The sequence below is a fragment of the Corylus avellana genome, chromosome ca9 (assembly GCF_901000735.1).
Source record: "Corylus avellana chromosome ca9, CavTom2PMs-1.0".
Lineage (NCBI taxonomy): Eukaryota > Viridiplantae > Streptophyta > Magnoliopsida > Fagales > Betulaceae > Corylus > Corylus avellana.
Window position 1 is genome coordinate 14,045,621 of NC_081549.1, and position 22,397 is coordinate 14,068,017.

At 35.9% G+C, this 22,397-nt stretch overlaps 1 protein-coding gene across 1 annotated transcript; it reads right to left on the reverse strand.

Annotated features, from left to right (window-relative positions):
• Window positions 1–1,015: 1,015 nt before the first annotated feature.
• Window positions 1,016–17,725, reverse strand: LOC132192340 (FH protein interacting protein FIP2). The gene is made up of 11 exons (XM_059607647.1): window positions 17,655–17,725; window positions 17,280–17,389; window positions 15,506–15,640; window positions 15,228–15,383; window positions 14,636–14,719; window positions 14,350–14,396; window positions 14,189–14,262; window positions 11,453–11,511; window positions 10,105–10,164; window positions 2,082–2,162; window positions 1,016–1,477 (listed from the first exon to the last, which is right to left on the reverse strand). Exons 1-11 carry the CDS (start codon window positions 17,698–17,700, stop codon window positions 1,424–1,426), a joined length of 906 nt encoding a protein of 301 aa, XP_059463630.1. The 5' UTR covers window positions 17,701–17,725; the 3' UTR covers window positions 1,016–1,423.
• Between the last annotated feature and the right edge of the window lie 4,672 nt (window positions 17,726–22,397).

The window sequence follows — 22,397 nt, forward strand, 5'->3', positions numbered from 1 at the left end:
CATCATGACTAATCCTTTGATTGAACAAAACTGTATTGATTAGAAAGAGTTTTGATCTTCTTGTTGCTAAATACCACGTATGAGCATAAAAGTCGAGACATAAATTTCCTATCCTAATAGCTGTATTGTTAAAAAATACCTTTTGACCCAGTTTCTAAAAGTGACAAATGTACTTTAAAACATGTAAGATGCACATTTTTTTAATATTACATACTTCTCACATGCTTTTTTAATAGTATTAATAAAAAAAATATATTAAAAAAAAAAAAAGAAAGGGATTTCTCACTCACTCAAAGGACACAACACTTTTAGAGATTGGGTTGAAAAACTTTTTACAACTCAATTTGTAGAAAATTTAAATCCGGCAGAAGAAATGACCACTCTGTCGCAAGAGCACTGCCAACTGCCAAGCCTGCCTGACGAATCTTCAAGAGATGTTTGGACAAGAAGCTGCCAATAAAAATCTAATGGAAGGCACTTCAGTTAGGAAACATGCCCTGAAGCCAGAAGTTGATTTCTTCCATCAACCTGGATCCTTTTAGCCTCAAGCCCAAGGGCAAAGAACTTTAGCTTCTTTTTTTTTTTTTTTTTTATTCAAACGCGGAAAAGGATTAAGAACTTTAGCTATTCTTCCTAGAAAACTCATGTAAGTATAGCTCAAATTCAATGTAAGCTTAGTTTCTTTAGTTTTTAATGAAAATAAAATTTTATTTCGCAATGCTACATGTACTTCTAAGTACTTACTGCTTGATGTGGTACTACTAAACACAATTGATATATCATATACAAATGAGAAATGCTATATGCACTCCCAAGTCCACACTCTCGAGTGCACTCCTAACGTGACAAGTAAAAATCACCATTGAATTTTAGGTAAATAATCATTAAATAGTAATTTTCATTGTCATGTTAAGTAGTACACTTTGGGAGTATGCACTTAGGAGTGCATGTAGCATTTCACTATACTAACCAATCAAAATTCAATAGTACTTTTTTACTGTCACATGAGAGAGTAAAAACTTAGAATTATACGCAGTATTTCTTATGTAACAACTAGGTATCTCAAACTGGTCCTTTTACTACAGAGCACTAGCCATAAACCACAGCATCCTCGTTCCAAAACACTGAGGCATCTTTTCAAAGCCATTCTTGACAACAGCAGTGTTATGTGGTAAAAGCATATTCTGCTATAAACAGAAGCAAATGAGACATTTACCTTGGTTTGTGCTAAGCATTACAAGCAACAGCTACACTATTCACAACTGTTAAGTGAATAAATTATGAATGCAACTATCCACAATTTGCACAAATATTTTCGTTCAGGGATTCCAGTGTTGGCAGGACGAAGAGGGATGATAATCAGATAGGCTGCTTATACATTGAGACTGACAGTGACAACCCATCCACCTGCGTACGGCTTTTGTCATCTGATCGCTCCGAGCAAGTTGGCACCATCAAGTTTTGCACCTTCCAAATGCTATGGCAAAAATTAATAAATATAGAATTGCTAATTAATATAACCAAGACAAAGGATAAAAATTCCCATAGCTTAAGGTCAAGAGGTTAGGAGCAGATTGATAGATCCAAAAAAAAAATCCAGTACAGAAGGCCCAAGACCCAATTGAACAAAAGGCCAACTATCACGCCCAGAAAAGCCCAAAATACGGCCAGATCCTGCTGGAGCTCGAGAAGGCCCAAGAGAGGCCCCTGAGAGACCAAATATAAGGTCTATCTTCTCTCCCCCTCGGGTAAGCTCTCAGACTCTCACAAGACACCATTCTCAAATTAGAGAAGGAGCTCTCTTTTTCTCACTCTCCATTATCTTTCCCCCCTTAAGATCAGGACACTGACTTCGGCACCAGATTGCCTCCGGTCGCAGGACTGAAGGCTTATTGACAACCCATTCTTGGTTTTGCAGGTAAAGAGCAACCCCCAGTCCGTACGTGACAGATTTTTGCTCTAACACAGATAAAGTTCTATATATACTAAATATCGATCAGCAGTAACAATTGCATTAAGATAAGATATAGACAACGTTAAAAACAATTCATCACAAATTAACCCTGGTTTGCTTCACTTACTGTATCCCGAAGATTGACCTGCCGTAAATAAGCTCGTTGAAGGTTTGCACCCTTTAAGTTGGCATTACTCAACTTCGCCCCCTGAAACATGCAGTTGATATGAAAGAATCAAATAAAAAGCTAGACAAACTATCAACAGGGAAAAAAAAATTACCTTTCTAATTTTTTGATAGTATGACAACCTTAATGTTGTCAAATGTAGTGTGACTACCTCTCTTCTCACTCTTGCATAGCGGATTATCATCAGTTACATTAATCAATACACATAAACAGAAGGCAACTACTATCCAAAATATCATGAAGGATGTTTTCATCCCAAAATCTAGATCGCACAAAACATGCACGTGTAAACATGTATACACTGCCAAACAAATAAAATAATAGAAAGAAGCAACAAGACCCTCAACCCCCACCCTGTAAACAAAATGACCAAAAAAACAAAAGAAACAACAGCAACAACAATGACAATATTGGCTCCAAATACAATGGCAGATCACAGAAAATCAACTTTTACAAATCTCTATTTGCATTTTTCCTTTCGTGTTTCTTTAAGAAGGCAAAAGAGGAGCAAGCTGGCCGTGCACGCTATATAAACTGCATAATGACACTCCATTCAGGCCAATAGAAGGAATACCATTAGGATAACTCCCCAAAAAGGTTCTGCTTTAATGTACGTCCCACCACAGATTAAGCCCCAAAATAGGACCTTCTTAACATATCTACACTGCAAGCCACTAAAACAAATGCCTCACAAATAACTCTGGCCTGTCCTCTACGAGTCCCTAATCTTCAACGACTCCTTCCAAATGCAACACATACTTGAGGCCAATCTCGAATGTACATTGCTGCACACGTCAACACCAATCTACGAGTTGGCTCTATTCGTTCCTGTTGCAACATCGATGTTAACCTAAGGTCCTGAAGTGCAAATATAGATTCCCCACCACAGAGCTATAATTGTGCAGTTGAAATGGTACCATCTAGCTAGTCACAAACACCCTATCTCCACCAATGGAATATTGAAATTGCTCCCCTTCTCCAATTCAGAAAAAAAAAAAAAAAAAAAAAAAAAGAAGAAGAAGAAGAAGAAGAAGCTAAAATAGCAGCAGCAGAAAGATGTCAGTCTATCCTTTCATTAAGCACTTCAGTCTATAATGAGACCACTCTGATGTACAGTGCAGTTCCCTGTTTTAGTTGTGTTTTGATTCTCCATTTCCTTGTGCATGAAAGGTCCATTTTAACCACAAAGACAAACATTGTTTTTGATAATTAATCGGAATTTTATTAAAAAGCGCAACGAGGCAGACCAGATACACAAGAATTATACAAGAAATACACCTAGCCAAAACAAGAAAAAAAAAATCAATAAAATTTGGCAAATCAGTATCACCTAAAGTAGTTGTCCAATGATAAAGAGAATTGAAGAGAGACTTTAGATCTACTATCATTTCTTTCCCTTCAAAGAAATCACAATAAGTAAGACAGAACCATCTTCCACACTGTTACACTCTGATGATCGCCACACAGCCCTCTCCAACGAGCAAAAAGGTCTACCCCTCATCTTGGCATAACCCAAGCTAACCTAATGTGGCTGAAGAAAGCATTCCATAAGCCCACAAGCCCACAACAATCTCACAATGGAGTAGAAGATAATCCACATAATCCTCTTACACATACAATACCAAGCAATCACTAAGACATGATGCTTCCTTAGGTTATCAATGGTCAGAATTTTTCTTAAGGCGGCCGACCAAGCAAAAACCACCACTCTCAATGGGAACTTGTTCCGCCAAATACTCTTCCATGGGAAATGGAGTACTATCATGGGGAACAAGGACATTATTGAATGATCTAACGTTGAACAACCCTCTCTTGGAGTGGCCCAACAAAACTTGTCTTCACATCCTCATCTCAATCTAAAGAAATATAACAAATTGAAGAATGAAGCAAAGACATCCATCTCCTAATCGTGTGCAACTCTGATAAAGCTTACATTTCACAGATGAGTGTTATTACACAACTCCAAGTGGTCCGCCACATAAGCATACTTAACACGAGCAATACTATAAAAATCCAAGAATGCTTGCTTTAGGTAGGGATGGCAATTCTTGTTCACGTATCGGGCTCGGTCGTGTTGTAGCATGAGTATAATTATGATTATATAAGTCAACTTTAACCCAACCTACTTAATTAAACAAGTTACACCCCTCAACTCTAACTTGCTAATTTTGTGTTGAGCTCGTGTCAGGTTTGCAAGTTGTGTAAAAAACAATTTAGTCCTCAATGTCGTGTCGGATTCAGGTCGTGTTAAGACATGGGTATAAGAATATGTAGGTCAACCTTAATCCGACCCATTTAATTAAACGAGTTAGACCTCCTCAACCCTAACCCACTAATTTCGTGCCGGGTTCACAGATCTTGTCAAAAATTGAAAGCCCTATCTTTAGGATCTTATCCCCATCTCAGGTCATGCTAGAATCTAATCTTGAAATCATCACTCACCTTAAATCTGGTATGACCATAGAACAACCCTAACTCCTCCTAATATTTTTTCATAACCCCACTCACCCTATACAACCCACGAACCTCATTTGAACACCACTTACCCCACAAGTTTCCATATTTCGAATCCACTACAACTCTCCATAAGGGCTTACTCTGATGTAGATAGCGCCAAAGTCACTTCCCCAAAAGAGCATGATTGAACAAAAGTAAGTTTTGGACCTCCAACCCTGAGACCAGAGAACAAACCTTAGACCACCAGCTTACCAGGTGCAATTTGAATTCTTCACCAAGCCCATCCCATAAGAAATCTCGCTGTAACTTCTTTATACAATTGGCAACACAAACAAGAAGAGGAAAAAAGAGACATAAAATACGTAAGCAAATTGGAAAGGGTGCCCTTGATCAAAGTAATCCTACCACCTTTAGACAAGTACATCCTCTTCTAGCTAGCGAAACGACGCTCAATCTTCCCAAGAACACTATTTCAAATAGATTTGGCCTTAAAAGAAGCTCCCAATGAAGGTCCAAGATATTTCAAGGCAACGAAGGAACCCCGCAATCCAAAATATTGGCCAGACTATCAACATTATCGACATTACCTACTTTAATTTTCAGCCTGGATATAGCTTCAAAGTATAAGAACAAGGCTGTGAGTAGAGGTGATGTGGGTTTGCCTCAAAAAATAAGGCATCTACAAACAGTAGTTAAGTACACCAACATTCCTAGACCCCAAACAAAAGACCTAAAAGGAAACCCCCATAGAGAGCATTTTGCTTAAAGCCTCCAATAACAAATAGTAAGGGAGACAAAGAATCTCCCCTGCCTCAGACCACGGGAAATACTAAGAAACCAACGGGGAGCCATTCACCAAAACAGAAAAACGCACCAAGGAAATACAATGCGCTATCCAAGTATACCATTTCTCCCCAAAACCGCACCCCAACAATTATAACAAGAAACTCCAATTGACATTATTGTAAGCCTTCTTGAAATCCATTTGCAAGGCACACCTAGCTCAGTGAATCTAATCCTACTATCCAAACATTCATTATCTATAAGAACAGAGTCCAGGATTTGCTTACCAAAGACAAACGCATTCTAAGGCTTTGAGATATTCTTTTCAACAACCATTCTCCACTTGTCGGCTAGAACTTTGACAATAATCTTGTAAACATCACTCACTCTAGTAGGGGGGAAATCCTTAACATCGACAGCCTGATTTTCTTTGAAATAAGAGCAATGAAAGTGGTTTTAAGGCTTCTTTCAAACTTTTCCTTTGGCATGAAGCACATGGAATATACTCATAATGTCTACTTTAAGAACATCCCGACAAGCTTGGAAGAACGCCATAGTAAAACTATCAGAGCCCAATGCCTTATCCTTGTTCGTAACTTTCACCACCTCAAGAACCTTTCTAACCAAGTGGCCTCCTCATCAATGTAATCAAATGAAAGGCCAGCCAGCTTGGGTCTCCAACTGAACTGTGAAGTAAACAATCTATCATAAAAATGCACAATGTAGTCCTCGATCTCATCTCAGTATGATCAAAAGTAACTAAGCCATTTACCAACAATGCAATGAAGTTGTTTCTCCTATTCATGTTAGCCACTGAATGAAAACAAATTCGTGCATTTGTCACCCTCGATTTCTGCCTCCAGCTCATCTCCTCTAACAAAATATCCCTCTCTAGATCACTAACCACTTTTTCCTTCCTCAATTCTCTTCATCACATAAAGCTCTCTTCCTCCAAACCATCAAGAGCTTGTAATTCATCCAAGAAGAGCACTTTTGGTTTCTCCACATTACCAAGCACTTGGTCATTCCACAATCTTAAGTCAGCTTTCAAGGCCTTAAGTTTGCAAGCCAAAATGAAACCGAGGAAGCCTTGAAAGTCATCAGAAGACCACTATTGTTTCACCCAGCCTACAAAGCCTTCATACCTTAACCACCCTAAATCCCTCCACAATCAAGAACTAGAGAGACAAAACCTATCGATTCTATACCAAGAAAGGGTATCCCGGTTGTTTGACCACGAAAAAGTCCCACCTCAAGGGGGATATCCATAAGGTCCTAATCAAAATAAACTCTATAAAATCCAGTATAGCGGAACAAAAACAAGCTTCACCCGATCTTTCACTAGGAAAGCGGGTGACATTAAAATCATCCCCAATGCACTTTGACAAGTTCCACCAACTAAGCAAGCCAGCCAATTCCTCCTATAAATATCTTCTATCACAATCCCTACAAAAGCCAAGAGAATCCATCCATCTTTGATATTTCAAAAAGAGCAGGCAACAGTAAACTCCCTCACACACTCTTCGATTTTCTCCACCACTCTCCTATTAGACATAAGCAAGATTTCACCGCCACTTCTTGAAGTAGAATAACACCAATTTATGTGATGACACTCCCACAAACTACGCACAACATTGTTGGTAATGAATTCCAATTTAGATTCCTGCAGATAAATAATAAGTGCCTTCCATTGCCCAAGCATGCTTTTGACTCTAAGACGTTGGCACCTTCATTCAACCTCCTTACATTCCAAGATAACAACTTAGGCTTCACAAATAATTGATCATAGCCCTCCGCTTAACTCTACCTCAGCTAGAACTACTGCCTTTCGAATCATAGTTGATGGAACATGATAACCTTTTTTAATTCTCTACTTCCTTTGTTAACCAATTTGGAACTAGAGGTGGATTCCTTCTAGGAGTGGCTCACTTCAAAGGTCGTAAGCAAGGCCATAAACTCCTTTTCAAAACCCTCACATGATAGCCCCAAATGATGATGGATTTCCTTACCTTCCACGAAACCCAAGCTGATGACTTTGCCCCTGTACAATTCTCTTTCGCAAATGGAGGGAAAGAGGTCAACAAAGTAGCCTCCTCCATAAAACACTTCCATATCCTGGCGAGACTGAGTTACATTGACGAGAGGACACCTCCTACATCACACCCATCAATCTCAACAAGTACAATACCTTTCCCCTTATCAACATTAACACTACACCCCCACCCCCCAACTCCTCAATATAGGATGGCAAGGGGGAAAGAAAAAAAAAATCCAACAAAGGGAACCGCTTCCCCCCTTTTAACAACAATACCCCACTCTGAGCGGTGAAGGATTGTGACAACTGCAACAAGCCTAGGCTCGGGGCATGGAACTTCTTTGGTGTTGTAGGAACTAACTTAGCCCTTAAATCCCCATTTATCAAGCAAACAGAATCCACATCACCTATACTAAAACCCATTGCCGAGACAGACAAGGCAATTCTCCATTTCCTGAAAATGTTACCGCTAGTGACCAAATTGGAGAACTCAAAGTTGATGGGGACCATCGCAGCCTCATCAACAGCAAAATCTAACAGAGATAAATTGTTGCGGCAAGCATCCAAAAGTTCCACCGTGGACGATAGACCTAGGGCGAGCAAAAAGCCTAACAGCTGCGACCCCTGAAATGTTCGGTGCATCTCATATATTGGCATCTGAGTCATCGAGGGCTGCTGGCAAGTCCACTGAAGGACCATTGGGTTGGGCAGATCTAGGACCCGCATGACCTACAACCATGCCAGGATCAGCAGATGAACTTCCACTCTCTTGGCCCACTCCCACAACCAGATCTTTACCCGAAGATGAGGCCTCCCCAACCCATGTCTTCATTACCCACATACAAGTAGGCTTAAGATGAAACGATCATTTTACTTGTTGGGGAGATGGCCCTTTTTCTTTTAGCCACACGACAAGCTTTGTCCTGTAGAGATGGGTTTTGAATAATAGTAGGAGAATTAAAAGCAAGTTGGGCCCTCTCTGTAAGCATAGGCTTCTTCTTAAGAAAATCGGCATGTTCCAAATTACTAACCTCCTCTGGCCCAATAAATTTTCAGCCCTCATCCACTATTGCAATAACCCATTCCACTAACCCTTTCATTTTCACTAGCTAACTTCTCAAATTTCGTAAGGCCCCACTGAGTTCCACCACCTCACTCCTACTGCAACATGAAAGGAGGGAATGGTTTCCGATGCACTCCTTCCATGTGCAATATCCTTTTAGGCCTAATGTAAATACCCAACGATCCTTGTGTGGCCCTCCTATGAGATTAAGCGCATGTTGTATTATGCCCCCAAGGGGCCCATATCGTCCTAGACTACCTCCTCAATGCAAGCTCAACCGGCGCTCGCTCTAACATCACTATTGGTGCCAAGCATCCCTGAGTATGCCCCGCCAAATCTAACACCTCCACATAAGACCTTCTGGTAGTACTCACTCTCCAGCGCCTTTCCCATTGACATTAAGTCAGAGCCACCCATATCATTTGACTACAATACATCGATGGGCTGCCATGGATACAAGGTTCTGCTCCTCTCACCGAGGGATAGTTCAACAAAACAACCACCTTTCTCATCTCGAAGGCACAAACTCTCCAATCCTTCCCTTCTCTCCCCTCTGGTATTACTAAAAAACTCACCATTCCCCACCACCAAATATTGGCCAAACCTAATAGAGCCTCTCTGAGCTAAAAAAGCCTTGTTCCCATCCCTTGACGATTTAATAAACTCAGCACACTCTTTTCCTTGAACCAAATCCTCCATTGTGGCCAATAGCCAAACAACACTCACTTTACCCAAAAACACCATTCGAGATACCCCATTGTAAAACAGATCACAACCCCCCCCCCCCCTCTCTCTCTCTCTCTCTCTCTCTAGTACTACTACTACTACCACTGAAAGCTAAAAAGTGGCCTCTATATAGAACCAATTCAAGAAACCCATCTCAAATGACCGAGGACTACATGCTAGCACCCGAGGATAAACACAGAATTGACAACCCTTTCCACTAGTAAAGTATCAATTAATCTTTATAAAAATAAAAAATTGCATCATCAAAATCTCCATTATAATTGTCTTCTAATTCTTAAATGACGACCTATGAATATTCACCCATCTCATTATCTAAACAGAATATAGCCTGAATGATATTGCATCAACTAGAAGGAAGCTTGGTTGGGTTGCTTTAGTATGTGAATCCCCCAAAAATTCATTTCTTAAAGGTAACCTCATTGAGGCACTATTGTCGGTATGAACTTTAACAAAAGCATCATAATCAAGATTTGACTACAAAGCAAACCATCATTGATTGCTAAAATGTATGGAAATGAAAAGTGCTAATCAGTTCCTTGGTGCCAAACAGCAAACAAGAAATATCATTCATAAACAAAAGATTACAAAATAAATAAATAAGAGAATTGAAAATTGAAATGGTTTTTCTCATCCCATTAACCTACTCCTGTTATCTCAAAGATAAGACCTTAGAAAAAGAAAACCTTAGGTATAATAATTCTTTCCTCATCAATATTACTAGGTAAGCCTTCTTAAATTCATTTTATAATGACATCTAACTATTTTCAAATTAATTTTATGCCTTCAATCCTCACAATTCCCACTCTGATAATGCAAAATTCCTTTGCATTGCACTCTCTTTCCAATACACTAAATACAATGCTAAACAAAACATTTACCTTTAAATTGGCTCCTTCCAGAATAGCATTCTCCAAATTGGCATTAGTAAGGTCAGCATTCTGAAATATGAGTAAACAAATAATTATGTCATGACAACTTTGAAGCAGAAAACCCCAAGGGATGAACATCCCAATCAGGAAACGAGTATTATTTCAGTACTCAGCATGAAAAATAAACCCTCCCTTGAACTATGAAACAATATAAAATACAAATTAAAAAAAGAATCACACGTGTGGTCAATGTAAATAGAAGTAATACTCCAGCACCAAGCAAAAATATCAACATTTTCCTTCCACTGGGAAAAAAGAAGAAACTCTTGTTCAACCATGAAATCATATAAAATAGAAAATACACATTTCACAAAAACTCACATATCTACAAGTGGGTGATGTGAGTCTGTGTGCCTGTGTGGCATATAAGAAGGAATAAACTATAAAAATGAAGCACAAACCAACAAGATCTTTAGAACCAGAAGAAACACTATGTAAACAAAGCTACATGTTCTTGTGAAGATTAAAAGTCATTTGCTTTCAATCTATTATAATAAATCACATGCTAGATATTCAAGTTGCTAAATGTTATTCCAACTTTTTAACCGCAGATGAGGTCGAATTTGTCTTAACTCCATAGACTTATGAGCACTGGTATAAATATCTGAAACAGAAAAACAATACAATAAATTTGTTTTATAAAATTTTTTATGAATATAAATTCTCACAAGAATATCAAATAGTGTACAATATTCTTCCAATCCTAATCAAAATTACAAGCCCCAAGGGACCGAAACATTGTTCATATGTCAAAAATACAGTTGAAACAATGTTTTTACTAGATTTAGTTCCTTACAATCAACAATATATTTTATCGATTTCTTGGAAAACAGGTTTAAATCAAATTTACTCCAAATATAACAAAAAAATCAAAAATTAATTATTCTATGAAAGTACTTAACCAAAAAAATAGATTATGCAGTGAATTTTGGTTCCTCAAGCTTAATCACTATTGAAGTTTAAATCTTAAAGAGGTAGCAGAGAAATGTGTTAGTATAGTTAGCTAACTTTAAATAATATTGCAGTTGTGCTCTTCTTCTTCTTTTTCCCCCCTTCTGTTAGAACATAATAGTAGTTGTTACCAGAGTCTTCCGGCGTAAAGCCAAAAACTCAGCACATTAATCATGCAATAATTTCAGAAGACTAGTAGGTTTTGTTAGGTTTTGTTTGTACAAAGGCCATTGCCAAAATGATACGCTGTTGTTACTAGCTCATTAATCAATGTCCCAAAAAACCAGAAACAAAGAAACAAAGGACTCCGAGTCCAAGATAGCTTAAAGGTTAAGAAATGCTGAACCTGTAGGTGTGCAGATCGCAGATCTGCTTCAAAGAAACTACAATCCACCAAACAAGCATCTGTAAAATTTAATGTTAAATTTGAATGAAATTTCACCGCAGATAATGTAAGCTCTAATTAATGATAAAAATAGAAAATGTCATGGCTCAACATTTTGTTTGAGCTTAAATAGAAAAATCAACCATTATTAAACTATGAGCAATGGGAGAAATGGAACACAAGAACTATGGCACGTCATTCCAAGCATGGGATTCCATTTCGTTTTTGATGGAATTACTCCTCTAAACAAACAATATATTTTAGGAGAAACTACACTCACCCCAACCCCAACCCCACCACCCCCCCCCGGGGGATGACCACCCTATCTGCAATGTCCCTTCAAACTTCAAAAAATTGCAATGTCGAGAGCTATTCTACCAGCCCATTTCCTACCATTAAAACCTTTCATTAATTTAGATGGTTAACGCATCACTTGATGAAAAAAGTCAATTATAACCCTCACAAAATTTTATGAAAATACAACCTATGCCCTTAGATAAAATAAAAAATAAAATAAAATAATTGATTTGAGTCACGGACTGGCCATGGGTCCTTTTATTGCTTTTGCTTCTTTTTTTTTTTTCTGGACTTTTTATTTTATGCAGGGGTACTTTTGTCATTTTGCTTCCTCCGTTAGGGTTTAACAGAAAATCCTAACAAATGAGGGTAACTGAAAGGGGCTGGTAGAATAAATGATAATTTGTTATTGCAAATAAGGTGGTAGTTCAGAGGGTAAGTGTAGTTCCATATTTTTACAAATCTCTCTCTTTATCAACTAACTACTCTCAATTAGAATATGAAGTTCTGATCCAATTTTTACCTGAAAATGATTTCTTTAGTATCATATTGTATCAGGGAGCCAAATCAGAATAATAACTTCTTTTGAGATGGGCTCAAAATTGTACTTAATAAACTCCATTCACTCTTATCCTTCTTCAATTTATTTAGCCAAAAAAAAGGAGAAAGGAACATAATTTCTTGCATCTTACATTTACTTAGATGATTAGTGTTTTCCATACCCAATGAGATAAACATAAAAATAAACCAATATAATAAATTTGTAGTAAGTTACACTTTAACATTCCAAGCTATGGGGGACTTTTAATTCAAGCAATCAACCCTAGAGTTTCAACCTTTGTGGCAAAAAGCCAGTTCATCTGTAATTAACATTGAAACTAATATTTTCTTGGAACATGTGAGATTCGCACGACTACAGACCCATCTTTGAATATTAAAGAGTGCCATTCAATTCAAAATGTCCATTGTGCCCTTCATCTATCCATTAGCACCATTTATCACCTCTTTAACAGTTTCCCTCATTTCCCAATTTGCAACTTGGCTAGGATTTCCCATCATAGATGGTAGTGGGAACATTAAAAGGAGGGGGGGAATCAATAGTGGTTGATGGTGGCGGCAGCAATGTTCAAACAATTTACCATTTGTGCTTAGTCAATTTTTTTTTTTTTTTTTTGGGTGGCGGCAATGTCTTCTCTCTCCTCCCTCACATCGTTTGCGTTTGAGGGGAAAAAAAAAACAATTTGAAGAATTGAGGAGAAAATGAAGAATTTGAAGCAAGATAAGTAATAAACAATTCGCTCACATTGTCTACTCCTAATGGAGATTAGGAATATATCCTGACTCAAAGATGAGCTACTCACATTTGAGCGAATTCCAAAAAAAAACTAGTCACTTGGACTCTCCATGCATCTTTACACAACTTTAATCAACCTAATGCATGCTTGATATAAGATTCAGCACACACCTGCACAACACCTTCAATTCAAATTGCCTTAGCATCCTTTGTTTTGACTAGATGCTGCAAATCCTCACCACCCTCGTCCAAGAAACCATTGTTACACTGCAATGCCTCAAGGCAATTGGTATAACAAGGTTAGGTCTCATAATATTTATCACGACCTTGGGACGCATAAGTGATACCCAAAAAAGCTAGTCATAATTGGAGATCTCCATACCCACTTATTTAGTCCATCTTGACCTAGCATAAGCCCAATGTGGCAATCACCATATGCCCCCCAAAATACTCTTGCAATGTCTTCTCTAATACCATTAGTGATGACCCAAGAACATACTAGGCACGGCTACAGAATATCAGAAAAAGACTAGTCATAAATGGAACTCCTATACCCATTCATAAATGCAGATGAATATAGTCGACACCACATGTGAGACTTGGAACATGCCACACACTGCCCTCGCAACCAAATCTTTTCCCTGAGGGCCGCAACATGAGTCATTTCTACTGGTTCATAGTTATTGCATATATGAGCCGCAAAGCCACGCTATCCCACATGGCTAGAAAGACCAGTGAGTTACTGTCAGTAATTAAAGACAAAGTGTACTAGTTTCTACAAGGGTTTAATGCTCAAATCAAAAGCTTACCAGGAACATTACGACTGACCCCATAGTTTGAAGTGGCAAAGGGTAGTTCATCAGATTTTACCTATCTTCTTATCATGTTCTTCATACCCACATGCAATTCTCTATTATTGATAATTAATAATACATAATTTAGAATACTTGTTTCAAAAGGGACTCTCCATCATTCTTTTAGAAGAGAATAAGTAACATTAGATGCTCTCAACCAAAACCAAAATAAAAATGATAATACAGGTCACTAACTTCAATGCATTATATCAAAGAAAGAAGTACTATAGTTGAAAGCTGAAAAAAGATTGCCTTGTAGATTAGCACTCTGAAGATTCGCTCCAGCTAATAAGGCTCCTCGAAGATTTGCCCCATTAAATTCACACCTTCCCTAGGCAAGATAAAATCATTTTTATGAAGGCCATCTATATAATTTATAATCTGGACAGTAAAGCACCGCATTAGTTTCTTACTCACGCAATGTAGCATTGTGAAAGATGGAGCCCTCAGCATCCACATCCTGCGATAAGCAAATGAAAAACGTTGAGGTGGTGAAATAAAGAATCCCAACTTCATGCTCAACACATAAGAGATAGGTTGGACAATAAATCTTCCAAACTAAACCTACCCCAAAATAACACATTGAAGTTTGCACATAAAAATGCACAAAGGCAGTCAAGAACATTAATATATAACTTGTAGAAAATAGTGGTAACCTTACATGACAAAAAGAATGCAAAGGATTAAAATTAAACCTACCCGGAACTTAGCACATTGAAGGTTTGCACGTGAGAAGAACACATTTTTAAGACAAGCATAGCTGAAATCCACAAGCGAAAGGTCCTGCATCAAAAAAATTGTTTCAGATAGAGCAATATCCCATAAATATTTTTCTTGAATCTTTCACCATCACATAGCAGTGTTTCAATGGGGCAGATTAGAATTTATATCCAGGATTTAGATTTCAAAATCATAAAGCTTCCTCATAAAACGAAAGTCACTAGTTTGAATCCCCCTTCCCCCTCCCTCCCCTTGGTGTCAAAAAACCTACTTACCAAAAAAATAAAATAAATAAGTGAGCCCCATAGCAATTGCAGTAATAAAAATGTAAAAAGCAGCCACAAAGTGTTTATCAGCAATTAAATCAAACCATATTAACCAAATTGTAGTATTAAAAAAATTTTATAAAGAAAAAAAAAAAAAGTTTTTATAATGCATTACTTATCAAAAAAAAAAAAAAAATTATAATGAAAATTGCATCAGAAAACTTTAACAAAATTCTATGACGCAGAAACATGCATGTGATTTTAACAGTAAATTATTCCAAGTACACAGCAAAAGGCACAGTTACCAGTTTTGAAAGATCAAGACCAGAAAGATTAACCCCTCGAAATCTGACTCTCTCAGATTGAATACACTTGATGATATCAAGTCGTGTCAATTCCGTATTAATCTCATCGTCTTCCTTCCTCTTATTTAGAATAGCATTAATTCCATCTATCAGTCCCTGAAAGATTTTAAAGTTTTGCACTTAGTGTAATGAATTTGAAAAAATACCAGTACGGTAACCAAAGAAAAACAGAGAAAAAAACAAGCGACATAAACCAACTACATAGAAGTATGGCTTACACGTAGCTGATAGTATTCTGCTTCCCGAAGAAGCTCTGAATATTCAGAGTCTTTTAGTGTGGGAACAACACCATCCCTCAACCAATTGAGAATATGCCGAAAATGCTTCCCATCCCTATCAACAAAAACATATCCCTGCAAGAATCCAATATGATAAAAATATTTAGAAAAAAATTAAATAAATAAAAAACGAGAAAACAGAATTTGATTTCAGAAATCCTCAACCCCAATACCAAAAAGAGAGAGAGACTATAGATGCTTGGAAAATTACGTGGAGGCTATAGACTAATTTAATTGCAGGCACTTCAATCACTGACATTAGCCTTATAGTAAGAAATTTAAGGAGGATTGCAAATTTGATATATATATATATATATATATAAACACACACACATAAATGTGTATGCATGTATATATGCATATATACATATATAAATAAGATTTATGTATTTATATGTATCTATAAGATATTGAACTAAACCAGCAAAACAAAGAATGTATAATCTCATATTTGGTTGCAATGGCTAAAAGGAAAGAATAAAAATGAAAATAAAAAGATAAAGGTGTCAGGCCGCAGAGGCTCTGCAGCTTCAGCGTAGGTACACTTAACATCACCATCATCATCATCAACAAAAAATTCAGACACAGGTAAAGAAGCAAACTCCTTTTGACTTTTGAGATGACACAACCATAAATTGTTTGAACTCATTTTTGTCTATCTAGTAAGTGTAAACAACAGGTTACTCTCAATCAAATAGACAAGGGGGGGAAAAAGCAGAAAGAAACGAAAATGATAAGAAATTGGAAAGCCCTGGTGGCGCCCTTAGCAATCAGCTATCCAGTATCCAAGCAATCAAGCATTAATGCAGAGGATAAAGCTTGGTTTGTTTTCATGTACATAACAGTGTCCTTACCTAAGGCTATTTCTTAGAAGTACAGCAATTGTCACGGTTTAGAGACTATTCCTTAGAAGTATAACTTCAAACTTATAATCAATTATAAACTCATGCCTACCATCTTGCTACATCTCACACCTACCTGGGTTGTTCAAGTAAGGATAAGAAAGGAAGGAAAAGCAAACCCACACACTTTTGGTAACGCAACTGATTTCCCAATGCTCTGAACATAATTATATACAGGAGAAAGACAAAGGTGTACTGGCATAGAATGGATGGTGAAGTCGTGGTTCAAGACCCACTGGATGTATGTATGTCACTTACCAATTTAAAAAAGACTTCCGGTAGCTCTGTTACAAATGCAGACTAAAGCAATATTGTTTTCAAATCTAAGACTACAAATAGCAGCAAGCTCTCAAGCCTCCTCTCCAACACCAAACTAAATAAATAAAAAATAAAAAAAAAAATTTCCATGTGAAATTAAATATTTGATGCCACAAAAAGTAATCGACATTGGATTAAAGCTTAATGGCAATTTCATCCGAAGACGCCCATAATGCGCCTTATTTAAAGTAAACCTTACACTGAATAAATAAACCTTACACTGAATAACTAGCATTTAAAGTTTTACATTAAAATCGCATTCATCTTGACATTATCCACTGTTAAATTAGTTTTCTGCAATAAGCTGAGATCTAACGAGCATGACCTGCAGGACCTTCCACACCTCCCACAAAAACTCCCATATAAGAAACTTTAGCATGTTATGCTTGCAAAGAATGGGCATAATTCTCTTACGAACAACAAGAATTAGCCATACTTTCAAGTGCAAGCACATAAAAAGAATTTGAAAGGCTAATTTCAAATGATATATCTACCTTTTCGGGGTCCTCGCACACTGTGTGGCGACCGCTAAACATCGCAGCGAGCATCGAATCGGGCTCGCACTGAGTCAATGTATCAACAGTTGTGCAAAATTTCTTCCCTCCTGCGAAAAGAGCACACAAATTTCAGCAACTGCAATCCCAACAACTCTAGTGCTCCGTTTAGTTATTGGAAATAGTTTCAAAATACAACTATTTCTCAATTTTGTAAACCACAGACCAAACAAGATTAAAACAAAGAAGATTTATTAGTTTTCACTTTGTTGGCAACCAAACAGAGTTTAAGAGAAAGAAATGAAAATTAAGGTTCTCATTTTGTTACGAAAACGATAACTACAAAGAGCCAATAGAGAGAGAGAGAGAGCTGACCAATATTTAGATGAACCAGAGAAGAGGAATCAGAGCCCTTCTGCATCGCTCTGATCTCTGAGAGACAGAAAATGGGCTCAACTGGCTGACCCAAATGTAATATGTTCAAGGTATTTATAGTTACGTCTAAATTACACCTGTCTCCCCCGTATAAAGGAAATAAGTGCAATTTTGATGTAAACATTCGTTTAATTTGAGACATAACCTTAGATCCATTTTAAGATCTCTAATAAGAATTTGATCAAATAATCATAAAAATTCCATTGTAACAAAATGATAATATACCTCCTAACCTTATTAATTTTACTTTTTTTTTAAAAAAAAAAAAAGTCTATTTATCTCACATACTATTATCAAATGAAAAATGATATTTAGTAGACTCTTATATGACTGACATACAATTATCATGATGTGACAATGAATATCAACCATTGATTTTTTTTTTTTTTTTTTTGTTCAAGCCATTGCTAATCTAAAATTTTCACAGACACAAATTTCCTCCAAACCATTTTGGAAGAAAGTTCCTTCAACATACTCTAATAAATGACGAGTGTCATTTAATATTTTTAAGTTTCTAAAAACTTGGAATAGAAATAAACGACTTTTAAAATATTAAACAAAACATGTGAGAGATGACACACACTTATTAGAGTAGGTTAAAGGAAATTTTCTCCAAGCCAGTTTCAAATAAATTTATGTTCAATTTTCACTATCACGTCATCATAGTAGTATGACAGTCATATGAGAGTCTACTAAATGGCATTATTCGTATCAAATTGATAATATATCTCTTAAATTTTTAAGTGGGACAATGTTCCTTCAACGATGAAAATATCCTTAATAAAAAAAATAAAAATAAAAACCTCGAAAAATACACCAAGAGCCACTAGGGGTGAAAAAGTGGTTACAGTTAGCGGTTAGTGGCTAAAACCGCTAATCGTAACTGCTTAGGTGGTTAGTAAGATTTATTAATCGCTACCACTGGTTAACAGTTATTAAATAAATAACCGCCTTCGCTAACCGCTTTTTACAAGTTGGGCATTTTGAGAGTTTGGCTTTTTTTTGGGTTCACTTTAATCGTTTTTTCCCCCCTTTTTTTCTCTTTTTTTTTTTTTTTGCCTTTTCATGGCCATTTTAGCATCAAAATTTGTTATATACCTCAAATTTGGCCGAATTAGTATAAAATGAGCCCATATTGAAAAATCTAAAATGTTTGACCACAAATTTACATTAGTTTACATTTACTTGTACTAAAAAAGCCTTAAATGCATCTCATAACTTGTTAGGAATCAACATTTACCAATGTTTTAAACAAGGAATTAAACCCAACATACAAATAAAATTTCCAAAATCCTTGTAGGTCACCTTCTACGCAACATATAATACAAATAAAATTACAACAATTCTTATAAATCATCATTTCACTTGTACACAACTTGATTAAGTATTTAAATTGTCATTGAATCATATGATTAAGTATTAATCTTATACATTTATATTATTCAATATGCATAAATGTATAATTATAATTTATAATATACATGAACTTATAAGTTTATAACATATATTAGAACTAAGTCTCTAGGTACTTAATTGTTGTATTAGTATGAATTTGTATACTTATGACTTATATGTATAATTTGTTATTATATAGGGTTAAATAATCATATGATTTAATCATTAGTTGATCATGTGACATAATCATATAAATTATAATGATAATGCATTAATACTTCAATTGTGGTTATAAGTAACACATTGTTTAATCCAATGCCAATTAATAATTAATTTGATATTATATGGAATGTGATTATCATTGTACATGAATAATATGAATCATATGATTAACTTGTAGACTTATAACTTATGAGTTATGTCATATTATACATGTATTATTTGCTATTATATAATCATATGATTTATTGATCAAATCATCATGTTGTATAATCATATAAATCATAGTGATAATATATTAATACTTAAATTGTGATTTAATTATCTCAAAAAAATTGTAATTTAATGATCATGTTATAAGTATTATTATTATTATTATTATTATATAAATATATATTATATAAAAATGCGGTTAGCGGTTACAATTAGTAAACCCCATAACCGCTAACCACTAGGTGGTTAGTGGTTATGGGTATTAACCGCCCGCCTTTTCAACCCTAAGAGCCACCCCCTTTGTTCTCCTCATTCACCATGCATACTTCTCTCTTAACAATTCTCTTGACAACAACTTTGGATCTGCTATGTCAAAATTCATTTTGCGTGTTAAATAACTCTACCTATACCTTGCATTTGTTTCTATTCGTTTCTTGTGTTGAAATTATGTCATGCCCTGAATATGCATATGGAGAACATTTGTGTCATGAAAAAATAAGTCGGTGAACAAATGGAGAACATTTGGGTCATACCTTGTCAAAATAACATATCTTGCATAGAGTAGCCCAAGGAAGGTAATTTTGCGTGATTGTGGGTAGGGCTGGGTATCGGTCAGTTCGGACTGGTTAATGGGCTTATCGGTCGGTTAACCGATAAGCTATCAGTTAACCAAATCCTAACCGATTACTGACCGATAAGAAGTATTAACCGAAAATTATTGGTCATATCGGTAATCGGTTAACCAGTCGGTTAAATCGGTTTGGGCTTTTGTGGGCTTTTTATTGGGCTTTTACTGGTTGCTAATTGGGCCAAAAATTAATTGTTTTGGATGCCTAAATACGTTTTGTTGAGCTAAAGCCTAAAATAACTTATTAAAAATTAGTTATTTTAGAGTATATTTTTGGCTAAAATAGCTTATTGAAGTTTTTTTTTTTTTGATCCACTACAATAATAAATATAAAATTCTAAAAAATTAAAAATAAAAATAGCTTATCGGTCATATTGGTCATATCGATTTTTCGATAAAAATTTTTTAACCGACCGATAAGTTTATCGGTATAAAATTTTTAACCGATTACTGACCGATAACTATCGGTTACTGTTAATATCGGTTTGGTTAAAGTCGGTAATCGGTTAATCTGCCCACCCCTAATTGTGGGTCCACATGTATTGAGAAATTGTAGGCCTCATTCTCTTAATCATCTTTTTTTCAAATTATAAAAAATCAACCATTAAATTTATAGGTCTATATGTGGGTCTTATATATTAAATGGTAAATTTAAACAAGATATATATGGAGGTGGTTGAGAAATGGTTTGAAGAATGAGGCTTAACATTTCTCGCATATATTCTACCATCTCGGTTTCTCTATAAAGATCATTTTAGCTAAGTCATCAATAGTAAGTTTCCTGTGCATGTTCTCATACAATATCATCCTCAAGAAAGCAACCAACTATAAAAAAATGTATATTTTATATGTGAAAATCCACAACTTAGAGAATAATAATACACCGAACAAACATGTTATCATATGATGAACTCAGTTGTTTTATATATCATAGACAATTATTTAAAATGAATATATATATATATATGTGTGTGTGTGTGTGTTAGTTTGATTTCATATGGTCTACTCAAGCCCTTAACTCATTCTTGGTAGGGTTGTCGTTGTCCTAAAGGGCTTGTAGCACTATAGCATGGAGGATATATATATATAATATTGTCCTGCAATTATCCATCTAAATTAATAGACAAATAAATGTATGAGGAAAATAAGTTTAACCCACATAAAGGGCAACACCGATTACACAAATATCAAAAGTAGAAAGAAAACATAAAGATAATAATCAATATGAATAAACATAAACAAGGTTACACAATAATTTTCAATTCCATGATCCACCTCAAACATGCATTATCTTCAATTCCTTAAATTTGCTTCCTTCAATAGACAAAGCATAAACATAGTTAATCGCTATTAGGATTAATATTAAAGAGTAAGAAATAAATGTCAAGTAAGAAAAAAAAATATGATGCAAAAAACTTACCAAATACTTTAAACAAAACATCACCTCACAAAGTTCATCCATCAAACCTTTAATCCTCATCAAATGTGGGGGAATTAGACAGAATTTCTATCACAATGAAATTTTTAAAGGATCAGTAAAAAATAAAAATAATTTAATCAAATAATTAGAATAATGAACAAATTTGAAATTAACAAATATTACCCGACTCAAGCTTGTAGCTTTCTTCATCTTCAGTATCAGGCAAGAGTTGCTCACCATACTCAAAATTGGGAGAAGATCTCAACCAATTCTGACAAAAAATAAGAGCTTCCACTGCTTTCAGAGCCAAAGAACTCCGAAAAGGATCACTCAGAAGCAACAGAGGTAAGTGGAATTGCAAGGACATCCCGTGCTATCTTGGCGAGAACCGGAAACTTTGACTTATTTACCCTCCACCACATTAAAATATCAAAGGTCTTACTTGGTGACTCGACCTCCTCCGTATAATATTGCTCTATCTCTGTCGGACACATCATCACATTTTTGGACGCCCGAAAGGAATGGTAAATAGCTAAAGCATCTTTCTTATTAGTACCCACACCTTCGGAACTTGTACCGACATCCACACCCTCATTTGAAACCCTACTCCCACTTCCTTCAACATTCTTAGCATAATGTTAATAAAACTGGTCCAAGACATTCTTTAAGTTGGCAATAATTCTTGATGCTTTTGATGTACCCACATTTGTCTGCAACCAAAATTCCAAGACGGATATCTTGTAACGTGAATCAAGCACAACAGCAAGAAACAACAGGGGGTTAATAGCCTCAAAGTCTCCCCAATACT

What these genes read in the sequence shown, in the direction of transcription:
- LOC132192340 (XM_059607647.1), bottom strand. Translation starts at nt 17,700, where the DNA reads ATGCAGAAGGGCTCTGATTCCTCTTCTCTGGTTCATCTAAATATTG. An exon ending in TGTGCGAGGACCCCGAAAAG is followed by an intron (nt 15,641 to 17,279) that starts GTAGATATATCA and finishes GGATTCTTGCAG; the next exon opens with GGATATGTTTTTGTTGATAG. An exon ending in CAGAATACTATCAGCTACGT is followed by an intron (nt 15,384 to 15,505) that starts GTAAGCCATACT and finishes AAAATCTTTCAG; the next exon opens with GGACTGATAGATGGAATTAA.